This window comes from Epinephelus fuscoguttatus, linkage group LG18, assembly GCF_011397635.1.
Source record: "Epinephelus fuscoguttatus linkage group LG18, E.fuscoguttatus.final_Chr_v1".
Taxonomy (NCBI): domain Eukaryota; kingdom Metazoa; phylum Chordata; class Actinopteri; order Perciformes; family Serranidae; genus Epinephelus; species Epinephelus fuscoguttatus.
Window position 1 is genome coordinate 36,109,392 of NC_064769.1, and position 20,364 is coordinate 36,129,755.

Below are 20,364 nucleotides of genomic sequence, written 5' to 3' on the forward strand. Positions count from 1 at the left end.
AATCAACAAAAAAAGTCATAGTATAGCATGTGGTCCAAAATCAACAAAAAAAGTCATAGTATAGTATGTCGTCCAAAATCATGAAAAAAAGTCATAGTATAGCATGTCGTCCAAAATCAACAAAAAAAGTCATAGTATAGTATGTCGTCCAACATCAACAAAAAAAGTCATAGTATAGCATGTCGTCCAAAATCATGAAAAAAAAGTCATAGTATAGCATGTCGTCCAAAATCATGGAAAAAAGCCATAGTATAGCATGTCGTCCAAAATCAACAAAAAAAGTCATAGTATAGCATGTCGTCCAAAATCAACAAAAAAAGTCATAGTATAGTATGTCGTCCAAAATCATGAAAAAAAGTCATAGTATAGCATGTCGTCCAAAATCATGAAAAAAAGTCATAGTATAGCATGTCGTCCAAAATCAACAAAAAAAGTCATAGTATAGTATGTCGTCCAACATCATGAAAAAAAGTCATAGTATAGCATGTCGTCCAAAATCATGAAAAAAAAGTCATAGTATAGCATGTCGTCCAAAATCAACAAAAAAAGTCATAGTATAGCATGTCGTCCAACATCAACAAAAAAAGTCATAGTATAGCATGTCGTCCAAAATCATGAAAAAAAAGTCATAGTATAGCATGTCGTCCAAAATCATGAAAAAAAAGTCACAGTATAGTATGTCGTCCAAAATCATGAAAAAAAAGTCACAGTATAGTATGTCGTCCAAAATCATGAAAAAAAAGTCATAGTATAGCATGTCGTCCAAAATCAACAAAAAAAGTCATAGTATAGTATGTCGTCCAAAATCAACAAAAAAAGTCATAGTATAGCATGTCGTCCAAAATCAACAAAAAAAGTCATAGTATAGTATGTCGTCCAACATCATGAAAAAAAGTCATAGTATAGTATGTCGTCCAAAATCAACAAAAAAGTCATAGTATAGTATGTCGTCCAAAATCAACAAAAAAAGTCATAGTATAGTATGTCGTCCAACATCATGAAAAAAAGTCATAGTATAGTATGTCGTCCAAAATCAACAAAAAAGTCATAGTATAGTATGTCGTCCAAAATCAACAAAAAAAGTCATAGTATAGTATGTCGTCCAACATCATGAAAAAAAGTCATAGTATAGTATGTTGTCCAAAATCAACAAAAAAAGTCATAGTATAGCATGTCGTCCAACATCAACAAAAAAAGTCATAGTATAGTATGTCGTCCAACATCAACAAAAAAAGTCATAGTATAGCATGTCGTCCAAAATCATGAAAAAAAAGTCATAGTATAGCATGTCGTCCAAAATCATGAAAAAAAGCCATAGTATAGTATGTCGTCCAACATCAACAAAAAAAGTCATAGTATAGCATGTCGTCCAAAATCAACAAAAAAAGTCATAGTATAGCATGTCGTCCAACATCATGAAAAAAAGTCATAGTATAGTATGTCGTCCAAAATCAACAAAAAAAGTCATAGTATAGCATGTCGTCCAAAATCAACAAAAAAAGTCATAGTATAGCATGTGGTCCAAAATCAACAAAAAAAGTCATAGTATAGTATGTCGTCCAAAATCATGAAAAAAAGTCATAGTATAGCATGTCGTCAAAACAATCACAAAAAAGTCATAGTATAGCATGTCGTCCAAAATCATGAAAAAAAGTCATAGTATAGCATGTCGTCCAAAATCATGAAAAAAAGTCATAGTATAGCATGTCGTCCAAAATCAACAAAAAAAGTCATAGTATAGCATGTCGTCCAACATCAACAAAAAAAGTCATAGTATAGTATGTCGTCCAAAATCATGAAAAAAAAGTCATAGTATAGTATGTCGTCCAAAATCAACAAAAAAAGTCATAGTATAGTATGTCGTCCAAAATCAACAAAAAAAGTCATAGTATAGCATGTCGTCCAAAATCAACAAAAAAAGTCATAGTATAGTATGTCGTCCAAAATCATGAAAAAAGTCATAGTATAGCATGTCGTCCAAAATCAACAAAAAAGTCATAGTATAGCATGTCATCAAAAAACATTTAAAAAAAATCATAGTATAGCATGTCGTCCAAAATCATGAAAAAAGTCATAGTATAGCATGTCGGTCCAAAATCAACAAAAAGTCATAGTATAGCATGTCGCCCAAAACCATGAAAAAAAAGTCATAGTATAGTATGTCGTCCAAAATCATGAAAAAAAGTCATAGTATAGCATGTCGTCCAAAATCAACAAAAAAAGTCATAGTATAGTATGTCGTCCAAAATCATGAAAAAAAAGTCATAGTATAGCATGTCGTCCAAAATCATGAAAAAAAGTCATAGTATAGCATGTCGTCCAAAATCAACAAAAAAAGTCATAGTATAGCATGTCGTCCAAAATCAACAAAAAAAGTCATAGTATAGTATGTCGTCCAAAATCATGAAAAAAAGTCATAGTATAGCATGTCGTCCAACATCAACAAAAAAAGTCATAGTATAGTATGTCGTCCAACATCAACAAAAAAAGTCATAGTATAGTATGTCGTCCAACATCAACAAAAAAAGTCATAGTATAGCATGTCGTCCAAAATCATGAAAAAAAGTCATAGTATAGTATGTCGTCCAAAATCATGAAAAAAAGTCATAGTATAGCATGTCGTCCAACATCAACAAAAAAAGTCATAGTATAGTATGTCGTCCAAAATCATGAAAAAAAGTCATAGTATAGTATGTCGTCCAAAATCAACAAAAAAAGTCATAGTATAGTATGTCGTCCAAAATCATGAAAAAAAGTCATAGTATAGTATGTCGTCCAAAATCATGAAAAAAAGTCATAGTATAGTATGTCGTCCAAAATCATGAAAAAAAGTCATAGTATAGTATGTCGTCCAAAATCATGAAAAAAAGTCATAGTATAGTATGTCGTCCAAAATCAACAAAAAAAGTCATAGTATAGTATGTGGTCCAAAATCATGAAAAAAAGTCATAGTATAGCATGTCGTCCAAAATCAACAAAAAAAGTCATAGTATAGCATGTCGTCCAACATCAACAAAAAAAGTCATAGTATAGTATGTCGTCCAAAATCATGAAAAAAAGTCATAGTATAGTATGTCGTCCAAAATCAACAAAAAAAGTCATAGTATAGTATGTCGTCCAAAATCATGAAAAAAAGTCATAGTATAGTATGTCGTCCAAAATCAACAAAAAAAGTCATAGTATAGCATGTCGTCCAAAATCATGAAAAAAAGTCATAGTATAGTATGTCGTCCAAAATCATGAAAAAAAGTCATAGTATAGTATGTCGTCCAAAATCAACAAAAAAAGTCATAGTATAGCATGTCGTCCAAAATCATGAAAAAAAGTCATAGTATAGCATGTCGTCCAAAATCATGAAAAAAAAGTCATAGTATAGTATGTCGTCCAAAATCATGAAAAAAAAGTCATAGTATAGTATGTCGTCCAACATCAACAAAAAAAGTCATAGTATAGTATGTCGTCCAAAATCGTGAAAAAAAAGTCATAGTATAGCATGTCGTCCAAAATCATGAAAAAAGTCATAGTATAGCATGTCGTCCAAAATCATGAAAAAAGTCATAGTATAGCATGTCGCCCAACATCAACAAAAAGTCATAGTATAGTATGTCGTCCAAAATCGTGAAAAAGTCATAGTATAGCATGTCGTCCAAAATCATGAAAAAAGTCATAGTATAGCATGTCGTCCAAAATCATGAAAAAAAGTCATAGTATAGCATGTCGTCCAAAATCATGAAAAAGTCATAGTATAGCATGTCGTCCAAAATCATGAAAAAAAAGTCATAGTATAGTATGTCGTCCAAAATCATGAAAAAAAGTCATAGTATAGTATGTCGTCCAAAATCGTGAAAAAAAGTCATAGTATAGCATGTCGTCCAAAATCATGAAAAAAAGTCATAGTATAGCATGTCGTCCAAAATCAACAAAAAAAGTCATAGTATAGCATGTCGTCCAACATCAACAAAAAAAGTCATAGTATAGTATGTCGTCCAAAATCATGAAAAAAAGTCATAGTATAGTATGTCGTCCAAAATCAACAAAAAAAGTCATAGTATAGTATGTCGTCCAAAATCAACAAAAAAAGTCATAGTATAGCATGTCGTCCAACATCAACAAAAAAAGTCATAGTATAGTATGTCGTCCAAAATCAACAAAAAAAGTCATAGTATAGCATGTCGTCCAACATCAACAAAAAAAGTCATAGTATAGTATGTCGTCCAAAATCATGAAAAAAAGTCATAGTATAGTATGTCGTCCAAAATCAACAAAAAAAGTCATAGTATAGCATGTCGTCCAACATCAACAAAAAAAGTCATAGTATAGTATGTCGTCCAAAATCGTGAAAAAAAAGTCATAGTATAGTATGTCGTCCAAAATCAACAAAAAAAGTCATAGTATAGTATGTCGTCCAAAATCGTGAAAAAAAGTCATAGTATAGCATGTCGTCCAAAATCATGAAAAAAAAGTCATAGTATAGCATGTCGTCCAAAATCATGAAAAAAAGTCATAGTATAGTATGTCGTCCAAAATCATGAAAAAAAAGTCATAGTATAGTATGTCGTCCAACATCAACAAAAAAAGTCATAGTATAGCATGTCGTCCAAAATCATGAAAAAAAGTCATAGTATAGCATGTCGTCCAAAATCAACAAAAAAAGTCATAGTATAGCATGTCGTCCAACATCAACAAAAAAAGTCATAGTATAGTATGTCGTCCAAAATCATGAAAAAAAGTCATAGTATAGTATGTCGTCCAAAATCAACAAAAAAAGTCATAGTATAGCATGTCGTCCAACATCAACAAAAAAAGTCATAGTATAGTATGTCGTCCAAAATCATGAAAAAAAGTCATAGTATAGTATGTCGTCCAAAATCAACAAAAAAAGTCATAGTATAGCATGTCGTCCAACATCAACAAAAAAAGTCATAGTATAGCATGTCGTCCAAAATCATGAAAAAAAGTCATAGTATAGCATGTCGTCCAAAATCATGAAAAAAAAGTCATAGTATAGCATGTCGTCCAAAATCAACAAAAAAAGTCATAGTATAGTATGTCGTCCAAAATCATGAAAAAAGTCATAGTATAGTATGTCGTCCAAAATCAACAAAAAAAGTCATAGTATAGCATGTCGTCCAACATCAACAAAAAAAGTCATAGTATAGAATGTCATCTAAAATCATGAAAAAAGTCATAGTATAGTATGTCGTAAAAAAAATCACGAAAAAAGTCATAGTATAGTATGTCGTAAAAAAATCATGAAAAAAGTCATAGTATAGTATGTCGTCCAAAATCATGAAAAAAAAGTCATAGTATAGCATGTCGTCCAAAATCATGAAAAAAAGTCATAGTATAGTATGTCGTCCAAAATCATGAAAAAAAGTCATAGTATAGCATGTCGTCCAAAATCAACAAAAAAAGTCATAGTATAGCATGTCGTCCAACATCAACAAAAAAAGTCATAGTATAGCATGTCGTCCAAAATCATGAAAAAAAGTCATAGTATAGTATGTCGTCCAAAATCAACAAAAAAAGTCATAGTATAGTATGTCGTCCAAAATCATGAAAAAAAGTCATAGTATAGTATGTCGTCCAAAATCATGAAAAAAAGTCATAGTATAGCATGTCGTCCAAAATCAACAAAAAAAGTCATAGTATAGCATGTCGTCCAACATCAACAAAAAAAGTCATAGTATAGTATGTCGTCCAAAATCATGAAAAAAAGTCATAGTATAGTATGTCGTCCAAAATCAACAAAAAAAGTCATAGTATAGTATGTCGTCCAAAATCATGAAAAAAAGTCATAGTATAGTATGTCGTCCAAAATCAACAAAAAAAGTCATAGTATAGCATGTCGTCCAAAATCATGAAAAAAAGTCATAGTATAGTATGTCGTCCAAAATCATGAAAAAAAAGTCATAGTATAGTATGTCGTCCAAAATCAACAAAAAAAGTCATAGTATAGCATGTCGTCCAAAATCATGAAAAAAAGTCACAGTATAGCATGTCGTCCAAAATCATGAAAAAAAAGTCATAGTATAGTATGTTGTCCAAAATCATGAAAAAAAAGTCATAGTATAGCATGTCGTCCAAAATCATGAAAAAAAGTCATAGTATAGTATGTTGTCCAAAATCATGAAAAAAAAGTCATAGTATAGCATGTCGTCCAAAATCATGAAAAAAAGTCATAGTATAGTATGTTGTCCAAAATCAACAAAAAAAGTCATAGTATAGCATGTTGTCCAACATCAACAAAAAAAGTCATAGTATAGCATGTTGTTAAAAAATATCATACAGAAGTCAGAACACCTAATCTAAGATTTTCTTTCAAAATACTCTGAAATTATTAGTCTAGCTGTTGAATATCTGAATCCCCCGCCAAAAGTCCTTGGTAGTTTTGGGTTCTCCTGAATGTTAAACATGTGATCACAGCCCTGCACTGAAGGTCTGAAGTCTCTTCGTGTTTCAATCATTCATACTTTCCAAAATATTTAACACTTAGCTGGTATTCCCATCTGTTGAAACGAGTGGGGTTAAGCTGTTAAACAAAAAAATATGATGTAACTCTATACACACAACAGGTCTAACAGGAATGTACACACTGGACACACTGAGCTTATTCAAACAACAACTCATTTGGACTTCTGTACTTGTAAGAAACGTCAGTAACACAATCGATAACCTACATCTGATTCTAACTGAAACCCTCAAACCAACCCTTAAACAGCCCTTTGAATGAATGACAACAGGATAAAATGCCTTTAATCTCAGTTTAAAACTGGTTGTCATAGTTACACACACACACACACACACACACACACACACACACACACACACACACACACAGAGTCATGAACAAACATGTCCTCCAGCCTGCAGTGTTTCTCTGAACATGTTGTCACCAGTTTCAAAACTGCTGTTAACGAGACACAAAGGAGGAACTGCTGGGTGCACCCACTGAACACAACCTAGATGTCAGGAAGGAACTGTTCACATGTACATCTTCACAGAGATGTTAGCATTACGTCCCCAGGTCTCTGTGTCAGTTCACTTCTGGTAATCTGAATAAACACCATTTTATTTTGGAATAAGAACCATACTAGCACAGGAAAAATTAGGTAACAGTAACGAGTTGGTCCCCTTATACCTTTAGAACTGCCTTAATTCTTGGTGTCACAGAGTCAACAAGGTGCTGGAAACATTCCTCAGAGATGTTGGTCCATATTGACATGATGACATCACACAGTTGATCCATGATGAGAATCTCCCGTTCCACCACATCCCAAAGGTGCTCTATTGGACTGAGATCTGGTGACTGTGGAGGCCATTGGAGTACAGTGAACTCATTGTCATGTTTGAGATGATGTGAGCTTTGTGACATGGTGCGTTATCCTGCTGGAAGTAGCCATCAGAAGATGGGTACACTGTGGTCATAAAGGGATGGACACGCTCAGCAACAATACTCAGGTAGGCTGTGGTGTTTAAACCATGCTCAGTTGGTACTAAGAAAATCTCCCCCACACCATTACACCACCAGCAGCAGCCTGAAGCGTTGATACAAGGCAGGATGGATCCATGACGCCAAATTCTGACCCTACCATCTGAATGTGGCAGCAAAAATCCAATCTTCTATTGTCCAGTTTGTCCAAGGCTAAGATGAAGCAAACCTCCCAGCCAGCAGGTTTGCGCAGTAACTTAAACCAAAAGAAGATCTAAGACCTGGTTTTAATAAACCACAATTAACTTTTAAGTCACCAACCAACTTCAAACACCTCTGACTCTGCCAGGAAAAGGTGAAGCTTCACAAAAGTGGTGCCTGTTGCAGGGTGATTAAAATTTATTGTACAGGCGTTGATGATGTTTTGCCTACGACTTCCCTAAATTTTATTTTACTGCAAGTTAAAGTTAAAGCTGTGGGTGACAAGCTGCAGTATCGTCTGCGTCGCTGACTGTCTTTGAATCCTGAAACATGAATCACAGCTTCAGACTGAAACTGGAGCTCACGTTGCCCCACGGCTCATAAACTTCCACCCTCTGCTGGGTCTTTCCCCCCTCACAACAATGACATCAGACAATCACGATGAAAACCATCCGCTCAGCAAATCACCTCTTGCTTTGAGCAATCACGCGTCTCAGATCCAGCCGTCTTTGTCACACAATCTTTTCTTTCATATCTGGTGAAACCGAATGCTAAGGTGCAGAAACCGGTGCTCCCTGCTGCTGCAGCTATTCAGACTGAAAGCAGTGAATGTCTTTTTATATAAAGCTTTGGACAGTGTGTACGCTCTGTTAATCCACAGCAGCAACAAGCATCAGATCCAAACTGAGGCTGACAAAGAACAAAGAATAAAGGCTCACATGACAGCCGCCAAAAAGTAAATACTGAGAAACTGGTGCTCTTTTAAACTCGTGACTGTGTCTCGTGAACTGTAATCCTGGGTGTCTGAGCATGCTGAAGTGTAAAGGAACTAAACAGAGCGAAGAGGAGAACCTTCAGATGGAGTGAAAACTTGGAAATCACTGTACGTCCTCAGTGAAGTAAACGTAGCTTTGAGAGAAGCTGCAGTAGCAGATCATTAGCAAATCCTGATAATCCTGTTCCACATGTTCATTTTCATACTGTCAGAAGGACTGTACAGTAGTTAAAGGAGCTGTGTGTGAGCATGTAGCATGGGTGGATTATGGTTATTGTTCTTCCCTTAAATAAAGGAGTTGATAAAACCGATATAAGTAACTATCGCCCCATTTCCAAATTATGTTGCCTGGCTAAAATTTTGGAGTACCTGGTAAATAATCGACTTGTATCCTATCTCTCTTTGCTTTCTGCACTCACTCCCTATCAGTCTGGCTTTAGGCCTCTGCACAGTACCATATCTGCAACCTCCCTGGTTCTAAATGACGTTACACCACCCTTGATAGCAAAATGTCTTGCGCTGCTCTGTTTATAGACTTGTCTAAGGCGTTTGTCACAACTGACCCTTCGCTTGATTTTGTTGCTGTGTCAGTCTGACATCCTGAATATATCCGTCAAATGCATATTGTAGACCCTTCTGTCTGCTTCTGTCTGAAATTGCTTTTTTTGTTTTTCCAAAAATTTGAGAGTATTTCTCCAGGGAGCGCAGTTAATGACTCGGGGTTGCACCATGCCAGTCTAGCTCCGAAACCGAAAGTTTGTCGGACTTAGCAACAGTAACTAAGTGGGGCGGGCCTTAGCGAAGGGTGAATTGACCACTTACTTTTAAAGAAACTGTCCCGTATTGGTTTTGATTCTGTCAGCTGCCTGTGGTTTGAAAACTACCTCTCCAATAGACTGCAGTGTGTAAAGATGGGTGATTAAATATATTACTAAAGGTGTCCCACAGGGCTCAGTGTTAGGGCCAATATTGTTTTCATAAATGAAAATGAGGGTGTCCCTCAATTGATTTCCCGAGTCTTAAATAAAGGTTTGAATGAATGAATGAATGAATGAATGAGACAATGGTCCCCTGGGCACAGACATGTAAAAGGCCCCACCACCCCACCAAGATGGGAGCAAGACACATAGACTTTGTGAGGGTTTTCCCTTTTGTTGTTCTTGTTTAGCTCATCTTTTTGTGGTTTGGTGTCCCTCTTTAGTCATTTTGTGTCCCTTTGTGGTTGTTTAGTGTGTCTTGGAGGTCATTTGGTGTCTTTTTTTTTTGCTCATTTTGTTTCACTTTGTAGTCTTTTTTAGTGTGACACCTGACTGTCATGTAGCCAGCCAGGTGAAGGACAGGGAGGGGCCCCTGAAACTTCTGTAGCTCTTCACACCAGCAAGGATAACCATCCAATTTCATAGAGTGTGCCAGTAAATCCGGAACTCCATTAGCGCTTTTAGCACTTCCGGTTCTCTCGTCTAAAAGTCAATACATTTTTTGAATGGGATTTTGGTAAAATGCCTCAAATAAGGTCTGTGGTTAACAAAAGCTTAAGCGAGTTTCAGGTTTTGTTCTACGACATAAAACACGTCAGTAAATACCCTACTTGTGAATTTTGAAGCTTTTACGTGTCGTAAAAAAGGTGGTTGCTAACAAGTTGCTCAATAAGACTACAAACCCTGTCGGGGATATTAAACATCATCACCCCTGAACAGGTGAGAGTGCTGGCAGTCCGCCATTACAGCTTCTTATTTAGCTTAAACACTCCGATTTCCCCATTATACAATGTTCTTAAAATAAAGCGGCGGAAATCAGTTGAAAGCTTAGTGGCGGTGACGTCAAGAGTCACGCGACCGTGGAGTAGTCATGTAGTCCGTTAAAGCCTAACGTTAGCTTTTTACTTCTGCCGATCGCATTTAAGCTTCAAATGTGGTATGAAAGGTGTTCATATGTGAAGATTATCTAACTGAACAAAACCTGTAAGTATCATAAACGGAGCTTATTTTCTGACATAATCCAAAACGCAATGCAAAAATCACATTCACTTTCTCTTCCGGGAACCAGCGCGATGCTAAACTTCCGGGTTTTGACATCAGCCCTGACACACTCTATTGTACTTGTGCAACAACAATAAAGGTCTATCTATCATGATGTATTTTATGTGTATTTATTTATGTGTTTACACGTGGACATTACAGTAAACAGTTACAGTGATAAATACTGTGAATATGGGAATGTTTCATGATTGATCCCAGGTCAAAAGCTGTTAAAAATATGGTTTCCCTCTCCGTGTACTTAGTAAGACAACAGTTTCCCTTGGTCCGGACCCCATGAAGCCGACTACAGGTGTGACAGCACCTTTAAGCGTCACAGTAGGAGGAAGTGTCAGTGTCAACAATCAGCACTCCTCTGTTAGTGAACGTCATTAACCACTTTCTGATCCCGGCCGTGTTGTGGACGGCCCCACTCAGGTTTGTGTTTATGAAACCAGCCAGCAAACAGCTGTTCAGTCGACGGTCAGTAAACCAATCAGATTTTAGAACTCTCCAAATAAAATCCAATCCATCAGTTGAGTTTCTAAATAGAGGGCTCAGACAGACCTTGAAACCGCCGCAGCGATTTGTGTTTGAGGAACGCGGCGATTGACGAAGACCTTTTGACCCTCATCGTGCCCGATATGGTCACCGGCCTCTCTCCGGAGGAAGCAAAGGAGAGGTGATGCCTCCGACGGCGGCGCTGCTGCTGCTGAGGCTGTTCCCAGCTGGAGTCTTCTTTCCTGTCTCCTCCTCCAGCAGGCCGCCGCGGTGGAGCTCCCAGCAGCTGGAAGATGTCCGGCGGCTCGCTGCAGCTCAGGTACTGCCAGGGCCTCTTTCCCGCCGTGTCCCTCAGCTTCACGTCTGCGTTAAACTTCTTAACCAGCAATCGCATCATGTTCCTGTGGCCGTGCATGGCAGCGATGTGGAGGGGCGTGTGGCCGCACGCTGACTTGGCGTTCATGTCGAAGGTCAAACCAGCCTTTTGAACTCCGTACCTGCAACCAAGACAAGGAGAGAAAATCAGTGTCATGTTTTACATCCCTCTCACAGTAGTTTAGTAAATATTCAAGTGCATTTTGACGTTTTAAGGATTTTTTATTTTATCTTATCATTTCACGCTGAAAGGAATTTGACAGAAATTCATCTCGGCTGAAGTGGTGTTGGTTCTTTTTCAGCGAAGTGTTGGTCGATTAATGAGAGTGAAATATCTCACCTCACAGTCACGGTCCCCAGAGGGTGAACTTGGTGATCTTATGTCTTTACCTCTAGTGCAACCATCAGGACAACAGCCCCACTTGTCCAACATTAAAGTTGATGACAGAATATCTAAAACTGATGCTCTACTTTGAGATTAATCCTGACGCAACACGCTAAACGTTACATGCGTACGTACATCAGAATGTTAGCATGCTAACTGTGAGCGTTGTAGATATTAGCAAGTGAGCTCAAAGCGGAGCTGAGCCTGCAGACAGCTGAAGCTTACAGTGAACTGACCAAACATTAGTCGACAAGAAAGGTCATTAGTCGTCAGATTTCATTGGTTGCTTAGTTGCAATATAAAAAACAAAAAGAGAAACTCTATCAGGAGCTGCTCCTTGTCAAAATAAATCCAAACCTACATGACTGGACCAAGTGTGACTTTACTTTGAAAGGACAGACACAGTGTCCACGCTCAGCAGTCAGACAGGAGTCAGGTTAGTGTCCAGGGCTGGTACCTGTAGTTATTCCACAGGCTAGTTAATAACATGTCGGGCAGGAAATCCAAAGTCCTCTCTCTCCTATTTAATGGCAACCTGCAACTGGATGGAGCATTACTCCAAACATTTAACAGCAATTGTTGCCCACCAATACATCTGCTGGCTTGTTTGCTTGCTCACGAAAGCAACCACAACCATTGTAGGTTCCTCAGCTGCCCCTCCCCTTGCACTACGGAGCCAAAATGGCAACTGTTGAGAGTAAGAAGTGTCCAGTGTTCCTCACTTAACTGTTTGATTGTTATAAGGACATCATCCAGTGACAAATAGTGCACTGCATTTGGTCACACTTGTGAGAGTGGATGAACTTGTGCACTCAAATAGCACGTGTGAGTCCATAAAGAATGCAAACAGACATAGCATGTGACACATTTGTGTGAGAAATCAAAGAACCAGAAACATTTCAACAATCCATGTGAGCTGTTCAGATATCACTAATTACAGCCCACATAGCTCTGCGCTATTCCAGCCGCAGAACGCTACATAAACCAGACGAGTAAACCTGACGAGGCTAACAGCTAGCTGCCTACCATAGCGTGTTGAGGACTCTGTGGTCGCCGTGTTTTGCAATCCAGTGCAGCACGGTGAAGCCGGAGATGAAGTCTTGCCTGTTGAGCAGGGACGTGTCCTCTCTGAACAGGGAGTAGATGTCAGGCCAGGCACCCGCTGCCCCCTTCACCAGCCAGGCGTGCTCCCTGGGCTCCAGAGGAACCAGTGACTGATGACAAGGAACAAACATAAATGTAAAGGATAAGTTCAGTATTGTTCAAACTGGACCCCATTTTCCTGTGTTTCTGTGTCCAAGTGACTGATGGAGACATGTATATTTAAAACAGATCTAGTACTGAGCAAGATGGCCGCAGCCCGCAGCAGCAAAACAGGCTGCAATGTAACCACTCAGGGCGTGTTAGCAATGTCAATTTACATCCACTTAAAGTGTTTGTTTTTGTCACTGACAGGCTCAGATTGTTATTCTAAGTGTCTGACAACATTATGAACAAGATTCCTTCAGAGATAGACATTTTTATTTAAGAGACAGATCCTTTTTGTTTAACCATCCCCAAACCCACCAGACTCCATTTAAATAATCAGTAATTTTAGCGTATATAGAGGCAGTATGTTTTCACATCTAACTGGGTGAATTAAGGGTTAATTCCAACCAAACCAGAGCTGGTGATTGTTGGAACAGTGGAGACACAAAGCAAAATAGCTTCTGTGAGTTTTATTTTGTTTCTGTCAACTTTGAATGAAGTGTGTTTAATGATGATAAAATTACTGGTTATTTAAATGGAGTCTGGTGGGTTTGGTGATGGTGATTTTGGGGCTATTTCTGGTTCAACAAAAAAGATCTCAGGCTGCTTTCAGCGCTATAGTCATCTCCTCCAGTCTGAATCAGGGACTCATGTTGTCACAAAGTTGTATAATTGCCTAGAGTTGGTTCGTGTTCTCACGGCAGCATTTACAAGAGGACCAGATCAAATGCCTTGTGTGAGAAAGCTGCTCTTGATTGGTCAGAATTTCCATGTGGGAAAAATCCAGGAAGTAAAGCAAACGTTGAAGAAGAGTACACTTGCAAGATAAATGTGACACTTTCTAATGTCACAATGGAGGGACAACTACGCAGGTTGATTTTAGCGCTGCTCATCGTGGACTATATTGCTGTCATTGTTCATTTTAGTCAAAGCATACAGTTTGAAAACGAGGCAAACGCGGCTCCAACTAGAAAACAATGTTTTGATGCATTGGATGTGCTGAATGTGCATATTAAGGCAGTACAGGAGGAGGTGCACATTAATAATCCTCCAGGACTGTAACATGCTCATGTTTAACCCAAACAATGTGTCATGTGACTGCAGTTGCTTCACATCCAGGTCGCAACACCTTCTCACCACAAACCAACCGCACCAGAGTTCCTTTGGAACCGGACTGAGACCACCTCTTCAAGAAGGTCTCAGTCCGGTTGTTTGGTGCACACCTGAGTGTGATTGCTGTGTTCACACCTGCCCAAACGAACCGCTTTGAATGAGACATATAAAACAAACTTTGTACTCTCTATAAGTCTCACCTGCCTACCGGTGCCTTCCTGATGACCAGTGGTGGAGACAGCTGTGGGAAGGCTCCTCCTCCCTCCCTTTCCCTCCACCCTCTCCACAAGCTCTGCGAGGCTTTGAGAGCGAGACGGTGTGGAACAGGACGACAGCGAGGAAGACGACAGGTTGTAGCGGAGGCTGAGCGTGGAGGAGATCAGGTGGAGGCGGTTCAGCCGGGCCGCCTCACTTCCTCCTGCTGCCCTCGCCTGCTCCTCGAGGAGCTGGTCGAGATCGGCTCCCAGGCTGCGGCACATCCTGCTCCTCAACTGGCTGCTGACCCGCCTGGCGACCCATGGGCGCTGCCGCAGTGGAGGCGAGGAGGTGGAGCCCTCGCTTGACTCTGCATCCTCACGGTCATTGTAGAGATCATCTGAGGGGATGAGTGAAGGGTTAAGAATAATTTAAGCAAGACAGGTACTGAGACATGTCATATTCACAGCAGCCACAATGCAAGGCGGGGCAAAAAGCCTTTACAGCGGCCCCTCACCTTTTTGTTATACACACAACATAAATTGTAATAATTGTGTGAAGAATGAAAAAGAGTGTTTGAAAGAGAAGTTCAAACGCTGTCACTCCTCTGCACACCTGGCTCTCTGTGAATTGGCAGTGCTTACCTTTCTGTTGGTTTTGTAGGTTACCAGGCTGGTTTTAGAAGATAAATGGTAAATGGACTGCACTTGTGTAGCACTTTTCTAGTCTTCACAGTCAGGTAACATTATGTCGTGTTTCATTTTGTGATGGTGTTCAGCCGTTTACATACGGCATGCTTGCTCGGCTGCTTTCCATCTGTCTGCCGCTGTTTGACGCTGACACAGACTTTCAAAATTAAAAATGATGATATGGATCGATTATTTCACTTTGCATCAGTGACACTGGATTGTTGATCATTTAGTTGATATATCGATCCAGATCGATGGATTGGTACACCCCTACTGCACGCTTGGCACATAGGTAAAGTTTAAATTCTGCAATCTCACCTCTAAATGCCATTAAATCCTACAGACTAGACCATTAAATAAAGGTTAGAATAACATCAGCAGACCTGTCAGAGATGTGGACATCAAGGTGATGTGGATCTATTTTGTCAAGAGACTCACTGATTAATCAACTAACATATTTCCAGGCCCGTACTCATAGTCCCTCTGCAGACAGGATCAGTCGTGCACAAAGATCTGTTTAAATCTAAAGTCTATTAAACACTGATGCTTTAATGAGCTCAGAGAGCTGTAACCTGTCTGTGACATTTTCCACTAACAGCTCCTTCACCACAGAAAGGATCATGAAACTAAATGTTTGCTGAGAAAAGCAAGACTTTAGCTCTGACCTGTGGAGAGATGCCACGGCACCACACGGGCTGTGGGCTCCTGGACGTCGAGGAGATTGCCTGTGGAATGATGCCAAGGCGCCGTTGTTTTAATGGTGGCCCGATGCATCACAGACTCATGGGCTTGCTGGAGGACTTCCTGGATCTGAGACCTCCCGCGAGTCTTACCTGTCGACACAGAAGAGTTAAAGGGACAGTCCGCATTTTCATTATGCATCACCCTTTAATAAAAAACTTTCCCCATAAGGTCTACACCAGGGTCAGTGACCTTTACTATCAAAAGAGACGTTTTTGACCAAAAATAATTAAAAGAATAGGTCTAAATGAGCATTCAAAAACATGTTTTACTACAAGATAGCTAGCGGCAGAAATATTCTAAACATAGCGTACAGTTAAAGGAACACTGTGGAAGATTTAGGTGGATTTAGCGCCATCTAGTGGTGACGATTGCAAATGGCAACCAGCTGAAACTTCTCTCATGTGTCAAGCGTGAACTCCCCGTTAGAATTCCCTCACTGTTTACTGTTCAGGAGGGTTTTACCAGGAGCCGGATTATCTGCAGAGGTGTCCTCCACTCCAAAAGAAACATGCCAGGTGATTTAAACCGGTAAAACCATGAGATAAAACAATTTCACGTAACAAATCTGTTTTTCCAAAGCTCTTGTTGTGGAGGGGCCACTAACTATGGTGACATATGTGAAAATGCAAAATGGCCCTATCGAGAGGCTGTGTTTCGTTCATCCGTTTTGAGCTACTGTAGAGTCAGGGCAGTGCAACATGGCGATCTCCACAGAGGTGGACCTGCTCCCTTCGTAGATATAAACAGCTCAATTTAAGGTAATAAAAAACAATGATTCTTATTTTCAGGTTTTTCCAAATTATTATACACCAAAGAAAACATACTATCCCATTTCTACCCACATGTTCCCCTAAATCCTACACACTGCACATTTAACTCTTTCTCCACCATTGACGAGATATTCCATCAATCCGTGTTTTCACTGTCATAAGATAGGTGGTGTTATACAACTTGTGAAAGAGAACAGCATTGCCATGTCCAAAAACAAAAGAAAAGGAAGATTCGCTGGAAACCAGAAGATGTTGTTTACAGAGGTGTTGCAGCTTGTAAACTGCAAGAAACAGCTGGCGCTGACGGAAAAGTTTACAGTTGCGCAAGCTGTGGAGATTTTGACAGACTCTGACATTGGCCAACATTCTGAAACCAATTTGGACGATGAAGCGAACGAGTTTGGTGGGACAAATCGGGATCTCCATGACGGTGACAAGACGACCACAGAGGAGACGGAGACAACAGAATGATCTCTGAACGTGGCAACCTGTTTTGCTATACTTCAAACAGAATATTATTTTCAGAATTATCATTGTTATTTTCATTTATACAGTTCAAACTGATGGAAGGAAAACAAAAAATAGTAAATGTGAAATTGATTTTGTTTTTGAAATGACGTCTCTTCTTTAGTTTGATGTAAATACTGTTTACATATTCATAGAACAAATTATTCTTGAAAGATCAGTGAATATGATTAAAAATGCTGATGGCGGCTGGCAACTTAAAAATAATACTCTGGCGGGGAAAGTGTTAATATTGACTGTTTTAGGTGGCTGCTGTTACATCTCTTAGCTTTAGTGGCTGTACTCCTGTCTGCTTCTCCAAACTGAGGCGTGCCGACCACCATCTACTGTAGTTAATACACTGACTATGGTTAAGTACCTCAACAACCTCGCTGCAAAAAAAATCCGAACTGTGCCTTTAACACACAGCCTGCTGTCATACCTGTTACCGCCAGTAGATCTTCGTAGCTGCTGTTCCGCCTCAGTCCACCAGGGGAGCCAGACGGCGGCCAGTCGCCGCTGGAGAAGCCAGTGTCAGATGAGCGTGAGAGGATGCTGCTGTGACTGGATGAAAGCCCCGCCCCTTGGCTTGGATCTGGACCCTGATTGGGCTTCAGGTGGACACCTGTGGGCTGCGAGTATCGGCGGTCTGCGTGGACGTCGCGGTGAGGCGCCACCTCCTCAGCTCGGTCTGGAGACGGGACGTAGCGCTCTGCGTCTAACGGCAGGCTGCGTCTGGTGGATGACGACTCTAGACCCGGAGCGGCCCACTGTCCTCTGTGGCCCACCCCTGACCCCCAGCTGCCACCAGGGGGCATCATTTCCACGTCCATATCCTGGATGTAAATCTTCGGGAGCTGTCTTTCTGATGAAGAGGCGGAGGAAGAGGAGGAGACAGAGGGAGGAGCAGGCGTGGCTGTGATGCTTGGTAATGAGGCAGGGATGACCTTCTCCGTGTCTCTGAGAGGAGCGCTCAGGGGCCGCGCTCCTCCTGCTGAACCTCCCTTCACCTGGACTTCCACCACCTCCTCCTCTTCATCCTCATCTTCATCATAAGACACAGCAGATTTGTAGCTCTTTCTGTGTCTGATGCGGCGCGGGGCGTCCTGCAGCTGAAGAGGAGGAGGCTCCTGATGAAGACTCCTCTCAGGCTGCCTCCCTCTGAGGGGCTCCTGGACCTGCTGGGTGGGCTCTACATGATGTCTGACCGCAGGGGCCACAGGTGGAGGCACAAACCCCACTCTCTGCTGCCCCACCTTGGTGCACTGGACTGGGGCAGGAGGCCCAGACACACTGGGGGTCTTCACCTGAGGGGCTGCTGCTGGTCTACCTGAGAGCTCAGGTGCGCTGCTCACCTGCTTCAGGTTCAGATTTGTCTCCACATTGTTGTTGTTGTTGAGTATGATCCCAGCCGCGGGGAGGATTGTTTTCTCTGCGGGGACTCCCGGCGGGGCGGGTGCTGCCGCCTCCCTCTGCGGTGCTTTCTGCCGAGGCTTCTCTGCGCTCCAAGCCGGGCTCAGCTTCGCGCTCTCCGGGGAGAGCTCGGTGTTCTTCCCGGCGGTGGGTCGCGGGGGCTCGGGGGAGCTCCCTGCACCGCTGCCGGGGACATGTCCTTTGAATTTCTTCCTGAGGACGACGAAAGAGACACCGTCGATCTGTTTGACGGTGGCCACGGAGTTGACAAACTTCTTGAACTGCTCCCGGTTGCGGTTCCGGTCCGGATGGTCCCTGATGAAGTTCCTGAAGTGCAGCAGCAGGTCAGAGTTTTTCACCGAGCCTCCGCAGCTCTGGAGGAAATGTAACACCGAGTCCTGAGTGAAGTCTGTGGCCATAACTGTCTCTGTCTCCTGTCTCTGTGTCTGTGTCTGTCCGTGTCTGTCTCCAGCTGCTGGGCTCAAAGGTCGGGGAGTTGTTTCTGTCAGAGGAGTTAGGCTCCGCCCACCTCAGGTATTTGTCCTGACCCTACCTGCCGCATTCCTGCAGGGTACCCGGATGTGTCTCATCGTGCACAGAGAGTTTCAGCTGCTCTTATTGTTTCACTGTGTGGAGGATTATATGTTGTGCAAACAGCACATGCAGTTATTATTAAAGGTACACATTTCATTTCATCATTCATTCAGAGTGTGACAAAAACAAACTGTGTTCACTAATTTATCTTATTATTATTATTATTCATGAGGCTCAGTGTCTTAATTCCACCCTATATTTTAAGTTGTTTAAATCAAAATTAAAAGCTGTTTGTGGCTCTTAAATTTATAACAAATAAGAAATCCATGTCAGAGATGTTCACTTGATGAAGTTTGTCACATAAATTATCCTCATTTATTATCATTATTATTATAATTATTAATATTATTGTATCAGCATTTCATTGTTGTTATTGTTGTTTTTATTCTTATTTTTACTTTATCAACGTCTTTGTTATTAATATTATTTTGTTATTATTATTGTTCTTGTTTTATTCTTATTTTGTATTTTATAAACATCTTCATTATTATTGTTATAATTATTAGTTTTATTCTTATTTTTTTACTGAATTAATTTTATTATTATTATTATTATTATTATTATTAGTGTTTTATTCTTATTTTTTACTGAATTAATATTATTATTATTATTATTATTATTAGTGTTCTATTCTTATTTTGTATTTTATTAAAATTTTTATTATTTTATTATTATTAATATTATTATATTAACATCTTTATTATTGTTGTTGTTTTTATTCTTATTTTTTATTTTCAATATGTTTATTATTGTTGCTTTTGTTGTTATTTTTTGTTGTTAATTAATATAATTGTTATTATAATTATGATTGTATTATTGTTGTTGTTTTTATTCAAATTTTTATTTTATTAACATTATTATTATTTAATAATTTATTAATGTTATTATCTATTCCTGTTGTAACTAATATCCCTCGGTATTGGATGGTTTCGACTGATTGTTTGTACATTCTTATAATTAAATAAAGAAAACACAAAATACACAAGAATATAACACACTGAATTTTTTATTGCTCTGGTTACACTGTGACTGGAACAGGAGCTAAATACACAGCATCATAACTGTCCAGTAATTGCATTTGTGGGATCAATATTAATTTAATAAATACATATAAATATTTATTTTATTCAGCTTGTTGTCCTTTGTGTTTCTGAAGCATTCATAAAGATTTAACTGGTTAATTATGAAGTAGTGAACTACATGTAATCAAACTATCAGGCTAGTTTATCTTTATTATCTTTTATTTATACAAACATTTTTTGTCAATGAAAAGAAAGGAATTATTTTCAGTTTTGCTGCACCATTCCTTCTCCACAGTTATTAAACTCCCTTTGACCACAATTAGTTAAAAGTATTGATTATTACTATTTGTTAACAAATGTTTAGAGCCAGTGTGGGTAAATCCACCCA

The 20,364-nt window shown here is 39.5% G+C and overlaps 1 protein-coding gene across 1 annotated transcript; it reads right to left on the bottom strand.

The window, feature by feature from the left end:
* Positions 1-10,538: 10,538 nt before the first annotated feature.
* LOC125878676 (uncharacterized) lies at positions 10,539-18,856 on the bottom strand. The gene is made up of 5 exons (XM_049560057.1): positions 17,390-18,856; positions 15,595-15,762; positions 14,246-14,640; positions 12,711-12,898; positions 10,539-11,421 (listed from the first exon to the last, which is right to left on the bottom strand). The coding sequence occupies exons 1-5, from the start codon at positions 18,777-18,779 to the stop codon at positions 10,968-10,970; spliced, it is 2,595 nt and encodes an 864-aa protein (XP_049416014.1). The 5' UTR covers positions 18,780-18,856; the 3' UTR covers positions 10,539-10,967.
* Positions 18,857-20,364: the final 1,508 nt, after the last annotated feature.